Below are 25817 nucleotides of genomic sequence, written 5' to 3'. Positions count from 1 at the left end.
ATAATATCACTTACAAGGAGCTTCTTCACACTTCTCTGTAGTTTTTCATTTCTAAAGAATTTCAATGCCTAAACTGAACTCAGAAATTTGATAACCCTCCAACTGAAAAAAGATATACATAGGCATGCATGAACAGAGATTTGATCAAATCCTTTGAAAAAATTATCCACCTTCCCATGTAAGTGGAAGGCGCTACAACATTGGCAGTTCAAGGAATTTGTGGTGTTCCAGAAAGGGAGAAGTCAGGTTGAGAACAGTGACAGTTGCTTTGTATTAAGATGGAATTTATTAATATATTTATGATTTCCATTTTATTAAAAAAAAAGCTTTCTAAACTAACACAATATACTAATCTCTAAGAAAAATAAGCCTGATTGTCTCTCATTTAGATTGCAATCATAAAGGTCTGGTTTTTCTGTAAAAACATTGCTCATTCTTAGAGTATAGCATCGTTGTAAACAAACTCCAAAGTGTTATTTGTTTCATTTTTTCTGGTTAGAGAAAATTTAGCATTTCCTTGCATGAAACCAAAGTTAGGCATTAAAGCTAAATGGATTTAAACTGGAAGACATTTTGTTCTGTGTAAACAACAGGAAGACTGTACCATCTCCATATCAAGGCAAGAACAATGAAAATAAAAAATAGATCAAAAATCTACATAAATACTAGAATTCTATTTTTTATCTACCCTACAACTATCTTATTTTCTTGGATGAGAAAAACAACAAAAATATTTAAGGATAACTTCTCCTTGTATTTAGAACGTTTGCATTTGGGTGGTGTTGTGCCATCTGAAAGCTAATAACAACATCATAATTTGGGGTCTGTGGGCTATCTTGCCTCGGGTTAACACTTGAATAAAAGAGCAAGGTTCAAAAGTTTACACAGAAATCCCAAACAAACATGATTTGAAGAAAGGGATCACTCCTTTGCAGTACATTCTGTGTTTAATACACGAATACAAGCTGTGGCATCATGTTTTTCTTTGTCCTTAAGCTCAATGAAATTCAATTTTGTTTCAAAATGGAAGAAAGTAAATAGGAGGCTAGATTTGTCCTTAAAAGACTCAGGTAAATTCCCTGAAAATGACTCAGTCCTTCCTTGTTTTTGTATCTTCCCTCTACCTGCTTAACCTGTGCCCCCAAGTGAAAGCAATTTTATAGTCAATAGCTTTTTTTACTCCGTCAAAAACGTATTAGCCATGTTTTGGGTGGTTATGCCAAAGGGCCTAGAGGTAACGGAAATAGAAAGCAGGACAAAAAAATCATTTCAAGTTAAATGAGGGCTTTATATCACAAGTTAGGCTGACCCCACTCTAAAATCCTCTCTAAACTACCTCAGATTAGTGACTGCTCTCATCCAACTTTGTGGAATGCTTTCTAAACTTATTTTTTTTAATGTTACATTTTCAAGGGTTATCACTACCATAACTGAACTCTCAATTTGAAATATATTTTCTGAGTCAAATGTCTAACCTTTTACTCTTAGGTGGGAAAAAAAAGCAAGAATCAGAAATTTGAAGTAGAATATTTGAAATACCATAAACAATTAAAAAAATGGCACAAATAAAAATATGATGGGCCAAGATATTTAGAAAACCATGCAAATGAAAAGAAAAAAGGTAACAATAGTAAAATTATACAAAAAAACAGGTAAATAATTAAATTATATAAGGAAGATCATTTTACATCGAAAACATTTCAATTAATAATAAAATGATGACTATCACAAAACTGCCTATACTATATAATGTTCTCTCATAATAGCAAATATGAAAAGTAGAAAATACTAAAGAAATTGACAGAAATGATAGTATTGGAAGTCTATAATATCCCCTCCTTCAAATTTGTAGGTAAAAATTAGTAGGCAAAAATCAGTATATAAAGGATATTAATTATACATTCATTTAATTTAATTACAAAGACAATACAGAGTATATTACATCATCCAAGTATCATTGCTTTAAAAATATAATATATAATTGTAAAATCAGTCAATTTGACTACATAAACTATCAGAAACAAAATTAATAGGCAAATTAGAATATTTAGCATCAATAGTATGAAAGGGAATTAATTAATTTTTATAAATAAATGCCTATATAAATAACTAAGAAAAACACTAATAACCCAATAGAAAAATAAGCAAAGAACTGAATGCCAACAGAAGTAATATAAATATATAATAAACATATAAAGAAATTTAAAGCTCATTATTCATTAAAGACATATAAATTAAAACAGCAATGGAATTGGGGGATGCCTGCAAAATAAATAAAATGTTTAGTTATTAAGCCAAACGAGGATGTGATAGGCTGAGCAGGTTCATATATTGCTGGTAGTTAAGTTTCTGGGAAATAACTGAAAAACTCCAGCCTTAACAATGCTCACACATTGTCTTTTTATTTAGTAGAATATACCTCTACAAAAATGGTACAAAGTACACAAAAGATTTAAGCACATAAATTTTCATTGAAATATTACTAATGAAAACAAAAGATATTCAAAACAAATCCATAATCTCTTATCTGAAGCCCTTGGAAAGAATTTCTTGGAATTCATCTTTTTTAGGGCAGCGGGGATTTTAGAATGCATAGACTAAATCCTTAAGGGTTTCAGGCAATAACCCATAATCAAGCCCATTAATATTTTGGCTGTGAAATGTCTTACTTTGAGTGGAATAAACATAGATAATAAATAGCCTCACATCAGTTTAATTGGGTCTTGACACCAAATTAGATCAGATGCCCCCAAATGAGTAACAAAAACACTTTTATAGATGTTTAGATTTTTTAATTATAGATAAGGGACTAAAGAATTAAATTATAGAACACCCATATTATAGAATATGTCACAGCAAATAAAAATTACATAATCAAAATATTTTATAGTACAGGAAAATATTCTTTTATATATACTTAGTGAAGATGTTAGTATTTGAAACTCTGTAAACAGTATACTTCCAATTTTTAAAAACATTTATGTGCATGGAAAAGATCTAGATGAAATGCTGAGGTTATGGTTGATTGTTCTGTTTTATTTAAGTCTTGTCTATATTTTCCAATTTTTTTGCAATGAACATGTATTTCTTTAATCTCAGGAAACAAATACTTGGTTTAAAAGGAACAAAAATATGGGAGGTAGTGCAAGTATAACCTAAAATGGCTCTCATGTATTTAAAGTGTTATTAGGATAAATCTTTCACAGAGGAAGAAAAGCATACATTTGGCAAAAGAAAAAAAATTTAATTTCTTGGCTATAAAGATGATTAATAGTGATAGTAATTCACTAAGGAATGTATAGAAATTACGATCCCTAAGGAAATTTAAATGATTTACAACTCCTGCCTATATGCTTTTATTTATCATAAAGATGTGTTTTATGTTCCAATTTCCCTCCTTTAAAAGAATGTTGATAAATCAGTGATGGATATTAAAGAAAAGGGAATAGGAATGAGAAATTAATTAGCCTCAAGATTCTATTCTTTTTTACTGTTTTTTTCTGGAATGTGGAGAAATGATAACACAAGAAAGTATTAACCTATGTGTTTGCTCAGTAAAATTCATAGTTATTCCAAATGTTATCCTGAATATATACTGGTGTCTATGAACCTTCGTGGTCTCTTAGCATTTTAGTTCTCAAACAAAAGTCTTGATCAGTAGCTTCTATAATTTTTCTACTCAATGCATACTCACCAAAGTTCTTTAACATTCCATGAGTGGCTCAGTCTCTTTGTTCTATAACGAGAAACTAGAATTAAAGTACTCTTAAGAATATCTCAGAACAAAGACTCTCCTGGAAGAATAGGGGAAGACACATTTTACCTACTTTATGATTCATATTAAAATGCACATAATCAAGATGGAAGAAGACATTAAATGATTTATGACCCTATGGAATTGTCTTTTTAATAATAAACAAAGCAATCATTATTTCCAAGAAGATTATCTAGTATATGAAATGCTAGTCATGCATAGAGTTATTATTAGGCAGAAAATACTTGTCTTTTATATCTTAATTTTTACCAGGAAATATACTCCATTAAAAAGTAATCAGTTAAAAAAATCTAATCAGCTAGATTGAGTAACTTTTTATTATGTAGTTTATACTTTTAAAAAATTATTGCTACAGGCCGGGCGTGGTGGCTCACGCCTGTAATCCTAGCACTCTGGGAGGCCGAGGCGGGTGGATCGCTCGAGGTCAGGAGTTCGAGACCAGCCTGAGCAAGAGTGAGACCCCGTCTCTACTAAAAATAGAAAGAAATTATATGGACAACTAAAATATATATATACAAAAAATTAGCCGGGCATGGTGGTGCATGCCTGTAGTCCCAGCTACTCGGGAGGCTGAGGCAGGAGGATCGCTTGAGCCCAGGAGTTTGAGGTTGCTGTGAGCTAGGCTGACGCCACGGCACTCACTCTAGCCTGGGCAACAGAGTGAGACTCTGTCTCAAAAAAAAAAAAAAAATTATTGCTACAAAAACAGCACATGTGCAGAGTAGAAAAATCAGAAAATAATTCAATCAATCCTTCACCACCAGCACCACCACTGCTAATCACCTTAATGCCTACATTTCCAGGTCTTTATATATGTACAGACACATACACATATACTTTCATAGTTTTATATCAATATAAAATCATATTGTATATGCCCTACCTCAACCTGTGTTTTTAGTAAATGATTTCCACTTTCTCTTTCAGTACATTTTAACTCATCTAATACTGAGATTATATTCAAAATTCCCCATTTGACTCAAAAATTTCACACACAACCGATTTGTCTGTTCAAATATTAAATGTAGGACCCAAAATTACATCTCATTTTTATGTCTCTTAAATTTCTTGTAATTAATTAGAATTTCTGTTTCACTATTCTAACTTTTTAAAGAACTCAAGCCAATTACCTCATGTAGTATATTCCTGGATTTGTCTTGTTGCTTTGCTGTGCTATTATATAACTTGTTAGTCTATATCCTGTATTTTCTATGGTCTATATCATGTACTATACATTATATTAGAGGCTTAATAAATTCAGATTAAATTTTTCTGCCAATAATAATTCATCGTGATGGTGTGTAGTTCACGTAGCATCATATCAAATGGCATATAATATCTGGTTAATCAACACTGGTGGTACTATGATTCTTATACTAAGTTATTTTTTTTCCTTTCCATTATACAAGTTTTTCTCTTCATGATTAAAAAAAGTATATTAGGTCTTCTTTTAACACTTACCAGTGGCCAGTTTCTCATCAATCATTTACTTAATGTTTTGACACCGGTTAATAATCCTTCCCTTAATTTATTAATATGATTTGGGTCTGTGAAATTATTTTTTCTACAATTCCTTCTATGATTTATAATGGCCATTTTCTGCAACACAGCACTTCTCCTCAAATATTGGGAAATTTGGTAACCCTGTAGATGAAAATGTAAGAAATGAAATTCTCATACACACCTGGTAGAAATATTTCTGTGGGAATATTTTCACTTTTTGGGAAAACAATTAGGCATTATCTAGCCAAGTTAAAGATACACACAATCTATAACCTGGCATTTCCACTTTAGGTATAGCATTTTCCAGTGTAGGGATCTGCCACTTAAAATCAGAAGTCTATCTCTGTAAATTAGACATTTTATAGTAAATGCTAATTGAGAACCAATTTCTCAATATTTTAAATTATATAAAGGGAAACTGTGTTTTATATATCAACTCAAAACCTCAACCAATTTCCAAAAACATAACTAAGTCACAGTAAAATGATTATATATATGTAACAACCTATCTTTAGTCTTCTTAAAAAGAATAATTGTCAGCCAAGAATTTTATACCCTGAAAGACTAAATTTCATAAGTGAAGGAGAAATAAAGTCTTTCCCAAACACTGAGGGAATTTGGGACCACTGGACAGTCATAACAAGTGCTCAAAAGGGTCTTAAACATCAAAACAAAAGGTCAATACCCACCAATATAAAAATGCTTGGAAGTATGAAACTCACAGATAATATCTTGATTTGCATGATAGCGATTTTATATTGGCTGTCAGACATTGTAAATTGGATCTTGTTGGATATTGTACATTTTTGTATTCCTATAAATATTCTTAAGCTTTGTTCTGGGATGATAAGCTAATTAGAAATAGTTTGATCCATTCTGGTCTTGTTTGTAATTGCTAATAGGAAGAACCAGAGCATTATTTAGTCTAGAGCTGATTATGCTATTACTATGGCAAAATCCTCCTGAGTACTTTATACAACATTCCGTGCATTATGAGATTTCTCATGCTGGCTGGTACCCTCTGTAAGCCACAGTTATTATTTCCTCTAATTTTCTCTGATGATTCTTTCTCCACCTTGAGTAGTTTCTTCCCACTCATGCACTGACCAGCACTCAGCTGAGGACTCGAAGGGAGAGACTATGCAGATCTCTGGAGCCCAGTGTGTCTGTCTGTCTCTCTCTCTCTCTCTCTCCTCCCCCACCCCCCGTAGGTAGCATTCTCTTCTGTGATACTCTGTCCTAAGAACTCTGACTCCTGTGACCTCCTTAGACTCCCAGTTTTATCTTCTCAACTCAAAGAGACCATCAGCCTTTGTCTGGGTTCTCTCTCCTTTCATTATGGGCTGGAAACTCTGGGGCAATCGTGACTGTCTCATGACATTTGTTTCATATCTCTCAGGGAATCACTACCCTTTATTACCTGATGGTGAATGTCTCAAACTATTGTTTCATATATTTTGTGCAGTTTTTCATTGTTTATATGGAAGGTAATTCTCATTCCTTCAAATTTACCTTTCATCTTGGGTGGTAACAGAAATTTTTGTATCATCTTTTTTTTTAATATTCTAAATCTGTGTAGTCTGTACATAATGATTGAAAAGCTTATTTTTCCTTTTAAACCAATTCAAATATCCTTCTAGGTTCTATATGATATCAAATTTAGAAGATAACATAAATGGTAAGTATGGACTTTGTGAGTGAGCAAATCTATCTATAAGCAGAAGCACACACAAAAAAAGGCGTATGAAAGAACATTGACTCTACACATACATTCACCCCCCGTTTAACTACTTTCTTTAGCCCTTTTAAAAATTCTGCTCTGACACAACTTACCTTTAGGACCATATGTTCCTGCATTTCCTGTGATCACCTTCTACTCTAGGGAGGGAGTGACATAGGATGACTATTACAAAAATTCTTTTATATGCCAAACATTTTGCAAATTTTCAAATTCTGTTTTTTCTAGCTAATGTAGCCTTGCCCACTTTCTCTAGAATTCCCTCTAGAAGAAACACACACACACATTTGCTACCATTATTATACACATATTATCTATAGATTTAATGTTATTAATAGTATCTATGTTTTAATTTTCAGTTGAAAATGTTAAGAATTGAATTAACAAATGTAATTATTCTCTGATGTCTCTCTTTTGTATATCCCCCTTCATTTCAGCCAAACATATTTGTCATAATCAGTTATCACAAAATGATTTAAATAAAAAGTAATATCCTGCCTTCCTCAGAAGCTCATTTAAAAAAAGGTAACAAAAGGCAACATGAGTGGTTTATCAATGCTTCTATTATTTGCAGTTTTGAAGACAGACCACTACCTGGTGTTCAAATAGCTGTAAATTCTTTTACTGCCAATTCAGAATAGAGGAATTGGCCAGATGTAGATGATGTGTTATGATTACATGATTCAGTGCTATCTTCAGGGGTGCTGCTTTGAGGAGAGTGGTTTGGCAAAGTATCCTAATTTAAAATTCATATTACATATTGCATGCCAATGGAATAGAAAAAAGGGGACTTTCATAATATTAGTAACAGAATATTTTTCTGTGGCTTCCACCTCTCATATTAAAAAGCAAATATTAATAGTGCCGTCTCATGAAGGTTTTACTCTACAAAACATTTTAAAATTTACCATTTACTTTAAACGGTAAGAATAATAGTGCATGTTGTAAATATTCCCTTAAATAGTGGTTCTTCAAATTACTACAACCTCTATGGAAAACAATATGGAGAGTCCTCAAGAAATAAATGTAGACATACCATTTGGTCCAGCAATCCCACTGCTGGGTATCAACCCAAATGAAATGAAGTCATTTAATCAAAAAGATACCTGCATTCAAATGTTTATCACAGCACAATTCACAATTGCAAAGATGTGGAACCAACCTAAGTGCCCTTCAATTCATGAGTGGATAAAGGAAATGTGATTATATATATATATATATATACACATACACACACACACACACACATATATATGTATAAATGTATACACACACACTTACACATACATATGTATAAATGTACACACACACACACACATACATCATGGAGTACTACTCAGCCATAAAAAGAATGAAATAATGTCATTTGCAACTATGTGGAGTGAATTGTAGATAAGTGAAGTATCTCAGGAATGGAAAAAAAAACACCATATGTTCTCACTAATAAGTGGGAGCTAAAAAGTGGGTACACTGTACACACAGGCACAAAGTGATATAAAGTACATGAGAAACCAAGAAGAGAAATGGGCAGGATGGTGGACGTGGGATAAAAACTTACCTATTGAGTACCATGGGCACTACTCTAGTGATGGGAACACCATAAGCTCTGACTTAAACATACAAGACAGCCATGCAACAAAAACACTTGTACCCCTTTAATTAATACTTTGAAATAAAAAAAAAATTGTGTCATTTAAAAAAACAAAAACAAGCAGTTTAATTATGCCTCTCTCAATTATGTTTGAGTAAATGAAGGCAAAAAAAGTTTTCAATGAGAAGACAATTTGGGTAAATTCAGGCATCCCTTTCCTTTTTAGCATTTGAGGAAAAAAATTATAGGAACTGAGTGATATTTGACTTCTATACTGAAGAACTTGATGGAACACTGGAACTTTGGAATTCTTCACTTTATTCCGTTTTTAGCCATATTCTGTAATTGGCCTTTTGAAGGGCCAACTGGCCTGTTGGTAAAAGTGTTAGATTAGAATTTAAGAGGAACCTCTGTGGAAAGTAACATGGAGATACCTCAAAGAGCTACACTACCATTTGATCCAGCAATCCCATTACTGGGCATCTACCCAAAAGAACAAAAGACATTCTATAAAAAAGACATCTGCACTAGAATATTTATAGCAGCACAATTCACAATTGCAAAGACATAGAAATAACCGAAGTGCCCATCAATACATGAGTGGATTAATAAAATATGTATACCATGGAGTTCTACTCAGCCACAAAAAACAATGGTCATATAGCAACTCTTGTATTATCCTGGATAGAGCTGGAGCCCATTCTACTAAGTGAAGCATCACAAGAATGGAAAAACAAGCACCACATGTACCACCATCATATTGGTATTAACTGACTTAACTAACCAACACTTACATGCACATATAGTAGTAACATTCATCAGGTGTCGGGCAGAAGGGAGAGGGGAGGAGGTGATGGGTCTATTCACACCTAATGGGTGCAGTGTATCCATTGTATGGATACACAATAGTTTGTATCCATTCATCAGATGATGGACACTTGGATCATGTCCATGTTTCAGGAAAATCCCAGGACAATATAGAAAAACCATCGACCCAAACTGAGATGAAGCTGAGAAGTCAAAGAATGACTCAGATAAGTCCAGCTTGATGAGTTAGTTGAGTTCATTAGAGATTACATAGGAGGGCTCTTGTTCCTGGGCAGCACAGGAATTTCTTCCACAGAAGCTTTCTTGCAGGCAAAATATGCATCTGCTCACCCTGTAATATTGCCTTAAATCCCTTTCCAATGAATGAGGCAGAGCTTTTACATTGTATCATTACTTGTTTACAGTGGAACAAATCACGCATGCGCAGTGCCACCATCATGTGCAGTCACACAACCCATGTTATGTTAAAGATATTACAATTCTCCGCTAGGTAGAGACTTTAGTATTACAATTAGCTAAAGGGCACTACAGAACACCTAAAGCAGTTCTAAAGCAGTCAGGGCCAGTCTAAGCCAGCTGCTTCAAGGCAAGAAAGTGCTGGGCACTTTTTCTGGGCCCAGTAGTTATCTTGGTGCCGGCCTAGCCTACTTTGTAACGAGTTTGCTGAGCACTCCAGGCTAGCACAGTGTTACTGTTACGTGGTGGGGAACCTGCATTTTTCCCTCAGTCTATTTTTTGCCTATTATGGATAATGCTGCTATGAATATTTATATACAAGTTTTTGTACACACATATATTTTCATTTCTCTCAGGTATATATCTAGGAGAATTGCTGGGTCATATGGTAACCCTTTGTTTAACATTTTGAGAAACTGCCAAATTGTTTTCAAAAGTGACTACATCATTTACATTCCCAACAGCAAGTATGTGGTTTTCTATTTCTCCACATCCTTGCTAACACTTGTTTTTATCTTTTTCTTATTGTAGTCATTCTAGTGGGTATAAAGTGGTATCTCATTGTGCTTTTTAATTGCTTTCTTTGATGGCTACTGATGTTGAATCTTTCCATATGCTTATTGGCTGTTTGTGTATCTTCTTTGGAGAGATATCTATTCAGATCTTTTTCCCATTTTTAATTGGATTATTTGTGTTTTTATTATCAAGTTTAATAGTTCTTTATATATTTAGATATAATTCTCTTATCATTTATATCATTTGCAAAATTTTTCTCCTATTCTGTGGGTTGTCATGACAGTATTTTAAAACCAGATTCTACTGGGTTTGAATTCCCCAAAGACAGTTTTCCCTAAGTTTGTTCCATAAAAACAAAATTAAATATAGTCTGTGTAAAGGTGATTTCATGGTAGAATAAGTATGGAAATGCCTCACACTAAATCATCTTTTTTGAATCACATTTTATATCAGCATATTAAAGGCTCTGAGAAATCCTGCAGTAACCTGCTTAACTTGTTTAACCCATTTAGAATTAATGTTGTGTTGATTTAGCTTTCAAGGTAATCACTATACTTTAGTTAGAACAGGGTTCCCAACCCCCGGGGCCACAGACAGGTACCAGTCTGTGGCCTGTTAGGGACCGGGCTGTAGAACTCTGCCACACTCCCTCCCCCCTCATCTATGGAAAAATTGTCTTCCATGAAACTAGTTCCTGGTGCCAAAAAGGTTGTGGACCGCTGCTGAGAGCACACTTTAGAAAATGCTACTAAAAATCCAGTCTGGTCAAAATTGTAAAAGTTAAGTTGAAATCGCTATTTCTCAGGTCATAAATTCTGTCTTCCCGTATGTAGCAATAGTACCACCTTCTGGAAATCTAAGGATAGCACTGCCATAGTTTTCAGAATTTAAGAATAGTCTTCTGATAGTTATGGCATCATTTGACAAATGAACTAGGACTTTGTACTTTAATGCTCCCTTATATCAAAACAAGACAAAACAAATAAAAAACCCTGACATTATGTCATCATTGATATATAGTTTCTAGAACAAAATAGGATAGGAACTAGATAACTATTAATATTAACAAATGTATTGATATGGGCATGTTTTTCTATTAAAAAGTACTTCAGAGAAGAAAGTTCTAAGATTTAAAGTTTACATGTACAAAGTATTATGCACATTGCCTGACATAGCTATCATAAAGGCTAGAATTTAGTCCCAGCTCCAACATTTAAAGATTTTGTAAATTTTACAGCATCCTCATAAATAGTAATTTTTTATATCCCCTTTGTCCCCATGATAAGCAGAAAAACATCTAAAATGAAAAATCTTAAATACTTATCAAAGATACCAAGGATAACATATTAATATAATAAATTATATTTCATGCTACAAATAGTCATGGGGTAAAAGAAGTCCTATCCACAGATAATTGAGAGAAAAGACCATTTAAAATGAATTAATACAAAAGAGACTAAATTTCATAGTATATAGAGAAGGACAGATTTGATTTGGACTCTGTGGGAAATTAAACTAAAAACTAGAAAAATATCTTACTTTAGTAAAAACCTAGATTATAAATACTAGAGTGTGATATAAGAAAAGACAAAATATAGGGTACTAGTTTTAATCTGGTGAGTCCCTGAGGACTTGATACTAAAATATTTGAATATTTTATTTTCTCTGTGAATCAGAGATAATACCTTAATTATAGCATTGAAATGCTGTTTTCAAAAAAGATAGCTGACATGAAAGCATTGTGCTGTTTCCATGTGGTGCTCAGTAATTAAACCACTGTTCCATCATAACTTTGGATTAATTATTATTGTTAGAAATAACTTACCATAGTAAAACCACGAGTACCTAAAAAAATATTCTGGCAAATGTGAAACTGTATGTTCATAGGTTTTCCCCAAAGGCCTCCTAACTCCATAGCTCAATAGGCAAAATTCTGCCTCCTTGATGAAAAGGTCAAAATGCTAATGGCGTTCACCTAAATGAGACTAAATATAATTATATATATTAATATAATATATATTACAAGCTTTCTGTCCGAAAGGGAAATACATTTAAATATGGAATTTGTATGAACTACATGTAGGTATTTATGCCTTTTACTATAATCTTAAAATTCTTCACTTTCAATGAGATACTAGGGTGTTTCCTCTGCAAAGCATAAGCAGTTTAGGGAAGGAGGTAACATGATACATGTAAGTCTCTGGAATGTTTTCTCTTTGAGTATGGAATAGAATTTGGTATTAGTACCTCATGAGCTTTCAGTTATTTGTAAATACTAAGAACTACCAGGAAGTTATTTTTCACTGAAATAGTATTAAATATGACATAAGCTTGCTTTTTACTGTTTCATTATAAGACAGAGGTTGTATGGCCATAATATAATATTAAATGCATTTCCAGTGAATTTTTCATTCTTTAAGCAGTATATTTATTAAGAAGAGATAAAACTTCCTTTCTGATAAACCAGTTATGAATCTTTGAAAAGACTGTATGAAAAGCTTAGCAAATCTGCTGTTTCCAGTAGGGCAATCTGGACTGAATAGAATATAAACCACAAAGAATGAGAGAGGTACAAACTTGTTTTTTTCCAATATTTAATATTTTTTAAAAGACAGAAAATATAAAAGTTATCAAAAAATGTTTAAAGGTTCATTTTGGGGCTAAATACTAGGATTGAAACTTTTTTCTTATAATTGATTTAAGATAAAAATGAAGAATAACATCAAAAACACAGCAGCTACAGCTGTCCAATATAAAGCCCACCTGAGAAGAAGGTAGGACAAAGTAGGCTGACTGAGCAAATAACCACATCATGACCTTTGTACCAACTTTTCAAATGGTTTCAGTTCCCAAGGTCCAAATGGAGGATCATCTTGCACGTTTAGATTCTACTTCTTCAAGAATCCATTCAATGCCATTCAAAAAACCAGTTAGGGTTTCAGCTTCTGTATCCTGGACCTATGAACAGATAACAGAACTTTGTCAGTAAAAAACTGAGTCCAAAATCTTTTGATTAGGAGAGACTTTTTTTCTAGGCACTATGAAAAGAACAGAACTAAAATAATCCCAATAAACTTGGAATAAGTCATTCAGGTTTTGTCTTCTAGAGCATTTAGATAAAAATATGATCTTCTCTCATGTCTTACAGCAATTACCAATATGAGGCTTATCATTTACCTTGGAACTCAGCTTTGGAAATAGGAGGAACTACCATTTCTGTGACTTGCTTGTATATATTAGAGGGAAAAAAAAAATTCCTCCAAAGGATCCACTTTGAAAACTAAAACCCAGCTAGTCAGCTGACAAATGTGACATTCTGTTGCAAAATTGTGTTAAAGACTGCCACTCCTAACCATAAAGCTGAGACTCCCACCATTCAAGAGGGTAAACTTTTACCAGTAGCTGTCATAAGGCATCTCTGAAGCTCCAGGGAAGAACAAAAAAAAAAAAAAAAAAAAAAAAAAATCAATAATCTAACTTTTTCTGCAAAAGCATTTCCAACTTTAATTTTTCTTTATCTGTTTTACTGAGCAGCTTTCATTTGAAGAAAGGATTCCATGATTAAAATATATTCTAGAAAGCAATAACATATGATGGAACATACATTTTTGATGATCCTTAATGCATAATACATTGATGCTGAAAACACCATGACAATGGCATTTGAAAAAGAAAAATCCCCAATTATTATCTCACTGTTTCTATGAGAGGAGAGGAAAGTAGGGAACAATTGATCAGCTGAAATTTAGTAATATTACCACCAATCAGATAGCTCAGATTAACCTATTAGTAATAATAGATTAAGCTATTAAAACTGACTTTAAAATGCCATTTCATTAAAGAGGATGAATAGGAAAAAATAAAATCAAATAGAAAATAAAGTGAAGAATAAAATAAGATTTGTGTTACCAGAGAAAAAAAGGACCTTACCATCCATGGGTGATTTAGAAGATTAAGACGCAGCTCATGAGCCAAGTAAAAACAGGGCATTCTTTTTACATCCGCTTGAGAAATACAAGATAAAACCAACATTGGTCTTCCCGAAGATCCAAAAGCTGGATCTGTCATTGCCATAATATGAGAAAATTCATCTTTCCAGTCATGTCCTAAGAAGTATAAGTCACAACCCTTAATTTTCATTACTTATAACACTTTCAAAAATAAATTAAATAAAATTAAAAACTAACAAAGCAAGGGAACAAAAAATTTACCAGGATCCAAATATAACCTACTGCTAGGTTCATTTATTCATCTGTCATAAAATTAGATTAAGTGGCCTTGTGAGGATAGGAATGTAGGTTCAGCCAGAGGGGGTGGGAAATCATAGTACCACTCAAATGTCTCCATAGTGTAAAGGCAAAATTGCTTTGATGTAGATATTTCCCTGAAGATCTATGGTACGTACTGTCAGGCAGCACAAATGAATTAAGACACTCAACTTTTGTTTTTCTGAAAACCTCTTGATTTTGCCTTTATTTTTAAAAAATATTTTTGCTGGATATAGGACTTCTTCCCTCTTGCAGTATAGATTTCCTTTCATTGCCTTCCAGCCTGCAACAATTCTTATCAATGTGTCAGTTCATTTTGATTTTTTTTGTCTTATAATTTTCAGATTTAATATTAGCTGTTTTATGTAGAAGAGCAGAAGAGACTGAGGTAAAAAGATTTATTCCCAGAAACAGGCATGTACACTACACTAGTACACTAGTACACCACAGTAGTGTTTTAAAAAAGAAGATAAGAGAATGCTTACTTTTATGAGCTTCAGCATTTGCAACGTAGATGAACCCATCTACAACTTCGCACACCTTCTGAATTTGTGGAATCACACTGTACCGGCTTCCTTGTTGATCATCCCCTTCATTCTGTAGACTGAACATCTTGTTAACTGCACTTGTATGTTCTTCCCTTGCTCTATCTCTTTCCTTTCTAGAAAAAAAAAAATGTAAAGATGTAACATAAAAAGATACTAAATAGACGCCAACCCCCTAAAAGTTTCCAGTCCTGATGTTTCAGGTAGGCCACCAAGTAGGTAGCCTTACCTGGTGGTTGAATATAGTATCAGGATGTTGAATTTATGTTGGTTGTTCAACTGAAAATTGACTCCTGATCCAATACCTAAAAAAAAAAAAAATTATAGTTGTCAAAGCAAGTCATTAATAAAGGCAGCAAAAGATCAGACTGAAAAAAATTATTCAGTGAAAGCAAAAAGAGCAAAGAAAAAATTCTACGATAACTTATATATAGCTTTGGAATAAAATGAAATGTTTGTGTTGAAGAAAAGATGTATGCAATTTTCATTCTCATGACAATAAAAACATGGAAAGAGAACAAAGAACTGCTAGGCTTTTTAACAGTCCTTTTTATATCATCATCCCTGTCAACAGTAACTTTATCAGTAGCAGCTGCATCATAGTAGCTACTACTATTTATCCTCAAGACTAAGACGCATTTTCATATTTTTATATTTCTCATTTGTCTTACAATCCATGTATACATTCAATGAAGTGCCTTTTTCCCCCCTCCAAAAAGCTGTTTTTAAATTGATGGGGAGTCACCAATAGCATCTAAGAAAATTAAGGAACTAACTACAGATACTGAAATTTGGAATTAGACAGACTTGGATTAGAATCCTGAATTTGTCACTTATGGCCACTTATTTGTATGCTGCAGTTTGACATAAAAAAATATTAATAGAATAATATGTTCTTCTTGGCTTCTTATGAAGATTAAATGAGATCACATACATAAAACTCCTAGCAGAGTGACTGGTAACTAACAGGTGCTAAATATTAGCTTCTTACTACTTTATATCAGAATCATTTGATACTGTTGTTTGTTCTTTCTCAACCTCTTCCCTCCTTTGACTGTGTCAACATTCAGTGGCTGATTCTCCTCTTGCTTCCTAGAAAGATCTTTCTGGACTTCCATGGCTCTACTTCTTCTTGCTATATAAACATTCTCTTAAATCTGGTCACTTCTCTGAATCCCCATTCCCTTTAGTCCAAATTATCAGCATTGCTCACCTGGACTTCTGCAATCACTTTTTTTTTTTCTTTGTTAGAGACAGGGTCTTTCTCTGTCTCCTAGGCTGGAGTACAGTGGCCCAATCATAGCTCAAAGTTACTTCAAATTCCCGGGTTGAAGTGATCCATCTGCCTCAGCCTCTCACCTGTAGCTGAAACTACAGGTGCACACCACCACATTAATTTTTTTTAAATTTTTGTAGAGATGGTGTCTCACTATGTTGCACAGGCCAGTCTCAAACTTCTGGGCTCAAGTGATCCTCCCACTTTGGCCCCCCAAAGTGCTGAGATTACAGGTGTAGGCCACCACACTCAGCCTGCATCCAGTCTCCTATATTCTCTTGCCTCATACTATCCTTTCTTCTGACAGCAGCTGAAGAGATTGCTTAATAATGCATATCTAATTATGTCTCTTCTCTACGAAGCCACTGCTCTTCAAGATAAAGAAACCAAACCTCAATATATCGGACCCCCACCTAATTAGAGACAACTCTAGCATTTCATACTTTTAATTCCTACATTATATAAAATCTATTTTTTAAATAAGCTATGCCATATCATCTCATGTCACCATTCTAGGCAACACATGTACAGAGTGTTGGGTCTCTTGGGTGCTAGGACTGTAACCATCCCAGGCCTGGTGACTCTAGTCCTTTAGCCACAAGATCTGGTACGTTCTCCACAAAGAGGTCATAGCAACAAATCTACCATGTTTCTGATCGTTGTTTTCATCAGTTAACTCCCAGACATTACCCTCTCAACACATCTAACCTCAGTCGAATATGGTCTCCATGCTCTTCTGCACTTCCTTGCAAATGACGTAAGCCCATGTTCTCTCATCTTGCAGAGTTTGAGGTATACGTTAGCATTTTTAAACAATCACTTCAACTCCTCTCTAGAAAATGGAATTGACTTTTCATAATCAGCAAATTTCCCCATAAACTCAACTTGTGGAAGTATTCTTTCCACCTAATGGCCTTGCCTGAAACTGACCTCTGCCCCTCAGTGCTGCTTCTCTTGCAGAGAACTCTCACATAGCAAAGTTGCTTATTTTTCACATTTCAGAGGAGGGGAGGTTGATGTTCTCTTTACTCCCAATACCACGTCTAAACTATTACTCACCAACCCTCTTAAAAAAAACTCCACCTATTTGAGAAACACACCAGTCAGCTGTAGCGCCATCTTCCCTTCCTTGACCTTGTCATTTATAAATTTCTAATAATCCCTTCCCCCAAACATTAACTAAAGATTTCAGCACCTGACTCACAATCTTCCTCTCCATCCTCAAAAGCTTTCAAGTCCATGTTGATTCCATATAACTCCCAAATCTCGATTTCTAGAACAGATCTTGCCCTTAAGATCGGGATGAATAAAGTAATCCATAAAATCATTAATTCATTCACCAGGTGTCTAGACTGTGCCTACTATGTGCCTGGCACCACAGATACAATTAAAAATAAAGCTGACCAAGATTCCCACCTTCATGGAGTTTCCATTCCAGTGGATTGCTTTTAGTAGGCATCTCTACTTGGATCTCCCATAGTTATCAAAGTCAATACATTCCAAATAATAGTTATTCTCCCTACACAGATCTCACCTTTACCCACACTCCCCAAAATTTCTCTTACTCCTCCAATGATTCCTTATTCTACTGAATCCTCTATCATACAACATGAAACCCAAGTAAGAAACCTGAAGCTATCCTTATTACTGCTAATTTATATTCATTCTGTCAATTTTATATCCTTAACACTCATTCTCTTCTCTTCATTGTCATTAACAATGGAGGGTTAGTGACAGATCTTCTTCATATTTTTATAATAATATTATAAGTGGCTTCTTACTGGGTATCAATGTCTTTAGCCCCTTCTAATCAATTCTTCATTCAGGATCCAGAGGAATCTTTCTAAAATGCAACCCTAATCACCTCAATCTTCTACTTAAATTCAAATGCTTAAGCATGGCATATGTTTCTTTTCAAATAGCTCCACTCTTTTTAGACACACAGAGCTATTTCAAATGTGTCCTGCACATCCAGAGTTCTGTGCTTTTAGAAATGTAGTTCTCACTGCTTAGAATACTTTTCTCTGTCTTTTCTTGATGGCCTATGACCACCCACCCTAATGATATACACGAGGCATCGTCATCAATAGGGAATCTTCTTTAACCCTTGTCTTTCCACCCAGGAGATAATTACATCATATTTTAATCATCTGTATACATGTCTATGTTCTCATTTAGACCAAATAGATATTTGGGGCAGAAAGAAATTTTTCACATTGTTTGTTCTAAATCTCTGTATCACCAACATCTAATAGGTGCTCTCAATAAGTAAAGGATAAGCTAAGTTATAGTTTTATATATGTTTATTATATATACTGCTTTGCCAAATAATTACACATTATTGAGTTTTCTTTTCATAGAAAGAGGGGAAGGAGCTCTTTTTTGGAAATTCCAATATTTATCAAAATACTTTGCACTTAGATGCTGAATGATTTTGCTGATAACTTTCTTTTAAAATATAGTAAATGTGATATCCACTGTACAAATACAATATCCTGACAACACAGTTTACTTTCACATAATCTTAAGCTCTAGATTATACAAATTTGAGGAATTAAGAGGAAGTTTACTTCTTATAATAGGTAAATTAATTTTTTGTCAGTCTGTATGAATGAACTATTACTGCACTGTTATATTTGAGGCTGTTCTCCAAAAGTACCATATTTCATTACAGCAAAGAATTACTTAAAAAATAAACTACTTTCTTTTTAACACTAGTGTCAAGCTCAAAATGTTTGAATTATTATGTACTGTAGATTAATATGAAAATTACCATCAATCTGTTTCTGAGGTAAACCAGCCATTGGGCAAAGTTCCTCGGAAGACATCAAGCTCAACACCAAAGATGTATTCAGTTCTTCCAAACCTGGTCCAAACATAGCAAATCGTGGTTCATTCTGAATGATCAGTGAGTGTAAAAAAGAGGTGACAGCTCCATACATAGGACGGCTGGATTTCGAGGCTCTTCTTGTATATGGACAGCACATTTTATAGCTGTATGAAATTGTCACAATTAGAAAATTAACACAGAGAACAACCAGTTATTCATTCAACAATATATAATTTATTGACACAATGGATACAATGATTATATAGTCTCAATCCTCCAGAAGGGCCGTGGAGGACAGACACCACCATAATATGTATGAACAGTGCCATGACAGGGAAAAACATCAGGTACTCTAGCAATAGGAGTGACTCAGAAGCTGAGGAACTCTTCCCCAGGAAGTCGTTACTTACTTTCTAATCTTTCACTTAGATTCTCTTATGGAACGCTTGTTTGAATAGTCAAAATTTACTACATAGAGTAATGGTTCCCAATCTGAAGAGGTTTATACTCAAGGTTATACTCAAGGCACATTTGGCAATATGTGAACATTTTTGTTGTCACAATTAGGGGGAGAGCAAGAGAAGTGTGTAGAGGCCAGAAATGCTGCTAAACATCCTACAGCGCACAGAGTAGCCCCGGAACAAAGAATTATCTGGCCCAAAATGTCAGTGGTGCCGAGATTGAGAAACTCAGCACTAAAGATAAGCTACGCAGTTAGCTTAATGTCCTAGAAGTTAAAAAAGAATTTACTAAGGCCACAAATAAAACCAAATTTCTTAGTAACTCCTATTATTGGCCTCAAATATAATAGTTCATTAAGTGTTAAATGTAGAGAGAGTTTCAAATGTTCCTCATAGCAACCTAGCAAACTAAGAATCATGTGAAAGAATTCAGTTTCTTTCAATAGCTATAAATCTCTAAACTAGCAATTATACATTTTATCAAAAATTAAAACAAAATTACCCAAATTAAAATGAAGCATTAAGTCCTTTAAATAAGTCAAGCTGTTTAAGGCAATCACTAATCTAACACAATCATTTTTATTAGAAGCCTTGTAATTCACAAAGGGACAAAAACTAGCATTGAAGCTAGGTAGACCTGCCTAAGCCTCACCACTGCAACCAGTTATATAAGGCATTTATAGTCTGAATTTCAGTTTCTTTATCACTATTATTTAAGCAATAACAACCACCTAGGGTTCAAAGAATTAGAAATAACTTACATGATCATAAATGGTAGATACTATGATTATCATTATTCCCTGGGGAAACTCTGGTCCCACAGGATCACATACACTTGATGAATGGTTGGCTGTGGGGCACTGCAGAGGTAATGCCTAGCAAGTGAGTGGCATCTGTTGAGATTATATACAACAAATCATGTACATCTTGATCAAATAGTCTCACAAGACTTGACATAATGGCATCTGTATTAGAATATGGTAAAGCTCTGAATAACTTAAGTAAAATTTGAAAAAAAAAAAAAAAATCCTGTATGTCGCTACTGAATCTAGCCACAGCAAAACAATTCTTACCTAAAGCATAAGTATCACATGTGGCCCTCCAGATCCCCCAAAGTATGTGGCCCCTTGACTAAATCCAAACTTCACAGAACAAATCCCTTCATTTGTTCTGTAAAATTTTGATTCAGTCAAAAGGCTGCACTCAAGGATCCAGAAGGCCACATGTGGCCCCCAAGGCCACAGGTTCCCTATCCCTCCCTCGATGAACTTCAATTATACAGCAGTGACACAAAGTTAAAATCTTGTTGCGTGAAAGACTAAATAAGTAAAACACACATAAAGTGTTCCCTGTGGAATCCGATATGCTGCAGTTGCTCAGTAACATTAATTCCCTCACCTACATGATATTCAAAACTGTCAGTGATCCTGGGTGCTAACAAAAATCTTATTTCCCAGAGCCTTGAGAATGGTTTTCTTCCCGGCCAAGAAATGTTTTCTGATCTCTGGCCATTGCTTTTCTGAATGTGGAAAAGTATTTACTATTTAACAAAATGACAAGTGTTCTAAAAATAATCAGAATTCTAAGTGTTTTACTTCTTGCCATCTGTACTAGATATAATTATTCAAATACTGGTTAGGCACCACAGGGAAATAACAAAATGTTAAAGCTGGAAGGGTCCTATGAAGGAAATCATTTAACTCAACCCCCAATTGTGACAAGAGAACAGTTAGACCCAAAATCTATATACTCAGTAGCGGAGTCAGAACTAACTTGGATATTGCTTAGTAATACAGTAAAATTTAACATTTTCTTTCTAATTCATAAAACTAGATACTTACACTGCCATGTAGTCAAAAAATGCACCATCAGTGACCTCAGATATAGGTTTTTTTAAGATTTCTAGATCTGGAAGAGACTTCCAGTCAACAGAAGACCACGAAGGAAGATCCCGCAACAGAAAATATCTCCACAGAATTGGATCACGTACAGTTTCATTCCAATAATGATTTGTTCTTCCCAACTGACACAGATCATGAGGTGAAAGAAATGACAAAATATATAGCTGTATATCAATCTGAAACAAGAAAAAGCACCAGGTAGGAAAAAGGAATGAATAATTTATCTTGGAAAATTGCATTCAGTGATAAATTACATAATCAAAAAAGAATGATTATACTAAACAACTAAAGGTCAATTGAACAGTCAGTATTTTTAATAATTAAATCTATCTATAATAAATATATTTACTTGCCATCAGGAATCATAACTGAACACTTAATTTCTGACACACTGAAACATTCCTGAAAAACCAACCACTGTTAGGATATTTTTCAAGCAAAATAACCAGTTTCTTTAATTTCTTCTCATGGGTATTTTGATATATCATTTATTTAAATAGGGTATTTAAGGAAATAATTTATTCTTCAGGATAAAACCTTTATCAAGTAGACAAATCTATGATTTTATCATTAGATCAAATCAAAGATGAGTGGGCAAATTTCTTCTTTTATCACTGTATCAAATCAAAGAGTATAAATCTGTGATCTGAGTTCTATATAATCTATTAAACTGTTTCTGCAAGGGGGAAAATTTTGAAGGCATTCTAAACCTGCAGTTTTCAATTTGAAATGGACATCAGAGGAATGTGTTAATAGTCCAAATAAGACAGACACAGAATTGTAATAGTTTTTAAGAATTACTGTTCTCTCCATTTTCCCACCTACCTGAAAAGTTTAACAATAAATCATATGTATAGTTCTTGTGGCTTGTTATAACTTGAGCAACTTATAACTTCGTCATTTATTTTCAATTGAGTGGCAGTTTTGTAACTTCAAATATACGGTAAGATAACAGTCACAGCCACAATGTCCTTGGAAAGTGTTTGTTTTGGTAACCCCTCAAGTTTTGACACACTGATTCTGGGATGAAAGATGTTGGGAACACAGATGGATGCTGGAATGCTTTTCCAAGCTAATCAATGATAACCCAAAATGAGTGAGGCAAGGATCTCAATCAATCAAGGTTTAGTAAGCCAGCTTTAGGGCACGTTCAGGAAAAACACAGGCCACAGATGCATTTGTGATTGTTTTTTTCTCCCAAAGAGTTTTTCAGGTTTAGTATTTATGCATTTCCTTAAAGGGGAAGAGGCATGTAGGAAAAGGGGCAGGTAGATGTAAGACAAATGATTACATTCTTGTGAATTTTTAGTTAGTGTCCAGGAAATCTACATTTTTACATAAGATAAGGTCAATGTCTGAAGAGAAAAAAAAAAGTAAAGACAGAATCGATTATGCAGATATCTCTGGGAAGGTGGAGGAATGATTAATTTCCTTGTCTCTGGTCTGCATCTGGGAAGATAAACTTATAATCAACATTATCAGTGTGGAATTGAACAGATTTTAGTTTTAGGAGCTAGACTTAGTCTGCAGACCTAAAGTTATGTCAATGGAAAAAAACCCAAACTCTGTAAAATAATTTAAAGAGGTTTATTCTGAGCTGAATATGTGTGACCATGGCCTAGAGAGCCCTGCCCAAGAAGCCTTGAGCAAATGATCTTGCAGTGGCTGTGTTATAGTTTGATTTTATACATTTTAGGGAGACAGGAATTACACATTAAGTCATAATCAGTACATGGGAGGTGTACATTGGTTTGGCCTGAAAAGGCAGGACATCTCAAAGGGGTAGGGGGCAGGGCAGGCTTACAATTATAGAAGGATTTAAAGACCCTTTGATTTGTATTATAATTGATTAAAGAAATGAAGCTTTGTCTAAAGGCTTGGAATGTTTTAAGTTAAGGAAGTCTGTTAATCAGAGACTATCTACCAGACATATACAGAGACTCAAGTGATCTATTAAGTAAATTGATGACCTGCAGGTGTGGTTTCACCTTTGTCTTACATGGCCTTGGGCCTGTTAATGATTTTGTACCTTACTGTTAACAAAGAATAACTCCAAAAGAGACAGGACATAACTAGGCGTGTCTGACTTTCCTTTTCCTCATGGCCGGCAACTCAGCTTTAAGGTTCTTCTAGGATCTCCTTGGCCTAGAGGGAGGGGGTCCATTCAGTCAGCTGGGGGGCTAAAGATTTTATTTTAGCTCACAGTTACAATATTCATGTCCTGGTTTATGGGAGGCCAGCAAAGAATGTCCTTATGAATCATTTGTGGGGACAGTCCTTCTTAGATGGCTGAGGTCCTTTATTTTTTTTGAGACAGGGTCTCACTCTGTTGCCTGGGCTAGAGTACAGTGGCATCATCAAAGCTCACTGAAACATCAAAATCCTGGACTTAAGGGATCCTCCTGCCTCCTGAGTAGCTGAGACTACAGGTGTGCACCACCATGCCCAGCTAATTTTTCTACTTTTTGTAGAAACAGGGTCTTGATATGTTACCCAGGCTGGTCCCCAACTCCTGGCCTCAAGCAACCCTCCCGCCTCAGCCTCCCAAAGTGCTAGGATTACAGGTGTGAGCCACTGTGGTGAGCCACTGTGCAGCGCCATCTTTTACCTTTCTGTGGGGATCTGGCTAGTGCACAATGGAGTAACAGCTATTCATTAGGAAAGGAGTGTTACAGGACTCAGTCTCCAAGCTTGACTTTTTCTTTTGCATACGGAGTTAGGGGTGGTCCTGAAATTTTTATTTTCCTTTACACCAAAAAGTCAGGAATAATCTCATTTCCTTAACCGAACATTCATGGGGTCCTAGTCCCATGTGCCTGTTTTAGGGGTGGAAAACCTGAGGGTGATCTGGCTGGTCACCACGGCACCCCGTGAAGGTGCTTCCCTGGGATGTTCCGGCTGGCTGTGGGGCACAAAGAGTCAACCCCAAGGCGTTTCTGGACAATTGTAGCTTCTAAGTGACAATGTTGCATGTGTAGAAAGAAATAAAAATCTCAGGGCCACCCCTAACTCCTTATGCAAATAAGAAAGTGAAGACCTCAGGTACCTGTGAAGAACTGGCCCCACAGATCATTAATTAGTTAAGGAAATTCCTTACTGACGTCCCATAAGCAAGGGCATGCCAGCTGTAACAATGTCTAGCACCTAAAACTAAAGCCATTTGATTCCACATTAACAATGAATTACAAGTTTATCTTTACAGGTAACAAAAATGGAGACACACAGATTCAGACATTCTTCCACCTACCCAGGGACATCTACATAATTGACGCTTGCTTCACTCCCTTTTTCCCTTCCAACATTCCTCTTATTTCATGTAAAATGTCGACTCCCTGGGCCTAACCAGAATGTGAGCCCCCTTTGCCTCATCAGCCCACCGTCCCCCCTGCCTCTTTCCTTCTATGTGCCTTTAACATGCGGAAGATTCCAAACTCCCCTTCAGAAAAACAGCCACAGCAGTAAGCCTTTGATTGAGATGTTTGCCTCGGTCACTTGTTTGGGTCGATACTGGGAAGGGCTGCGCGGACCAGGCCTGACGCAGGAGGCCCCCAGGCCCCGAGGCCCCGGCGACCCCTCCGCCGCGGGCCGGGCAGACGCTCACCGGCAGCCGGGTCAGGGTACTGGCCGCCTCGTCCGCCTCTTCCCGCGGGGCCGTCTGCGCCGCCCTCTCCTTGCCCACGGACTGCCAGAAGGTCCTCCAGCCGCTGAGGATGGCCGCTTCCAGGCGGCTCCAGTCGCTGGGCGGCGGCGGGGAGGAGCTGGTCCAGCTGCGCGGCTCGCTTCCCGCCATGGCCGCCGGCACCGCACGTGACGCCCGCGGGGACACGCGGGCCAGTCCCTCTCCCCGGCGGGTCGCCGCCCACCGCCCGCGCGTCTCTCCTGGCGGAGCTGCCTCCGGGACAGGTTAGGCCCGCCGAACCGGCCAGGACACTGGGAAGTGGCCCCACTGGGCGTGGTTCCGTCAACAATCGCTTCCCAGTCACTGGCGGCCTAACCCTCAGCCACCGTAACGCACCCAGGGCTATAAAATCTCCGGCTCCTTTGTGACTTCCTGCCGTCTCTCAAGACGTTCCCTGAGTCTGCGACCCATTTCCACTTTACCTGGGCGACTCCTGCTTGTTCAGTAGAT

At 35.6% G+C, this 25817-nt stretch overlaps 1 protein-coding gene across 2 annotated transcripts; it reads right to left on the bottom strand.

The window, feature by feature from the left end:
- Positions 1–12811: 12811 nt before the first annotated feature.
- FBXO4 (F-box protein 4) lies at positions 12812–25592 on the bottom strand. 2 transcript variants are annotated; one of them, XM_069492283.1, is made up of 7 exons: positions 25290–25592; positions 21629–21864; positions 19270–19490; positions 15450–15525; positions 15161–15336; positions 14338–14513; positions 12812–13365 (listed from the first exon to the last, which is right to left on the bottom strand). In XM_069492283.1, the coding sequence occupies exons 1-7, from the start codon at positions 25476–25478 to the stop codon at positions 13276–13278; spliced, it is 1164 nt and encodes a 387-aa protein (XP_069348384.1). In that variant the 5' UTR covers positions 25479–25592; the 3' UTR covers positions 12812–13275. The 2 variants fall into 2 exon arrangements, with proteins under 2 accessions (XP_069348384.1, XP_069348385.1); XM_069492284.1 differs by lacking the exon at positions 14338–14513.
- Positions 25593–25817: the final 225 nt, after the last annotated feature.

Source organism: Eulemur rufifrons, chromosome 17 (genome assembly GCF_041146395.1).
Source record: "Eulemur rufifrons isolate Redbay chromosome 17, OSU_ERuf_1, whole genome shotgun sequence".
NCBI lineage: Eukaryota > Metazoa > Chordata > Mammalia > Primates > Lemuridae > Eulemur > Eulemur rufifrons.
The sequence above is the reverse complement of the archived record's forward strand: the minus strand, read 5'-3'. Positions and strand labels throughout refer to the sequence as shown.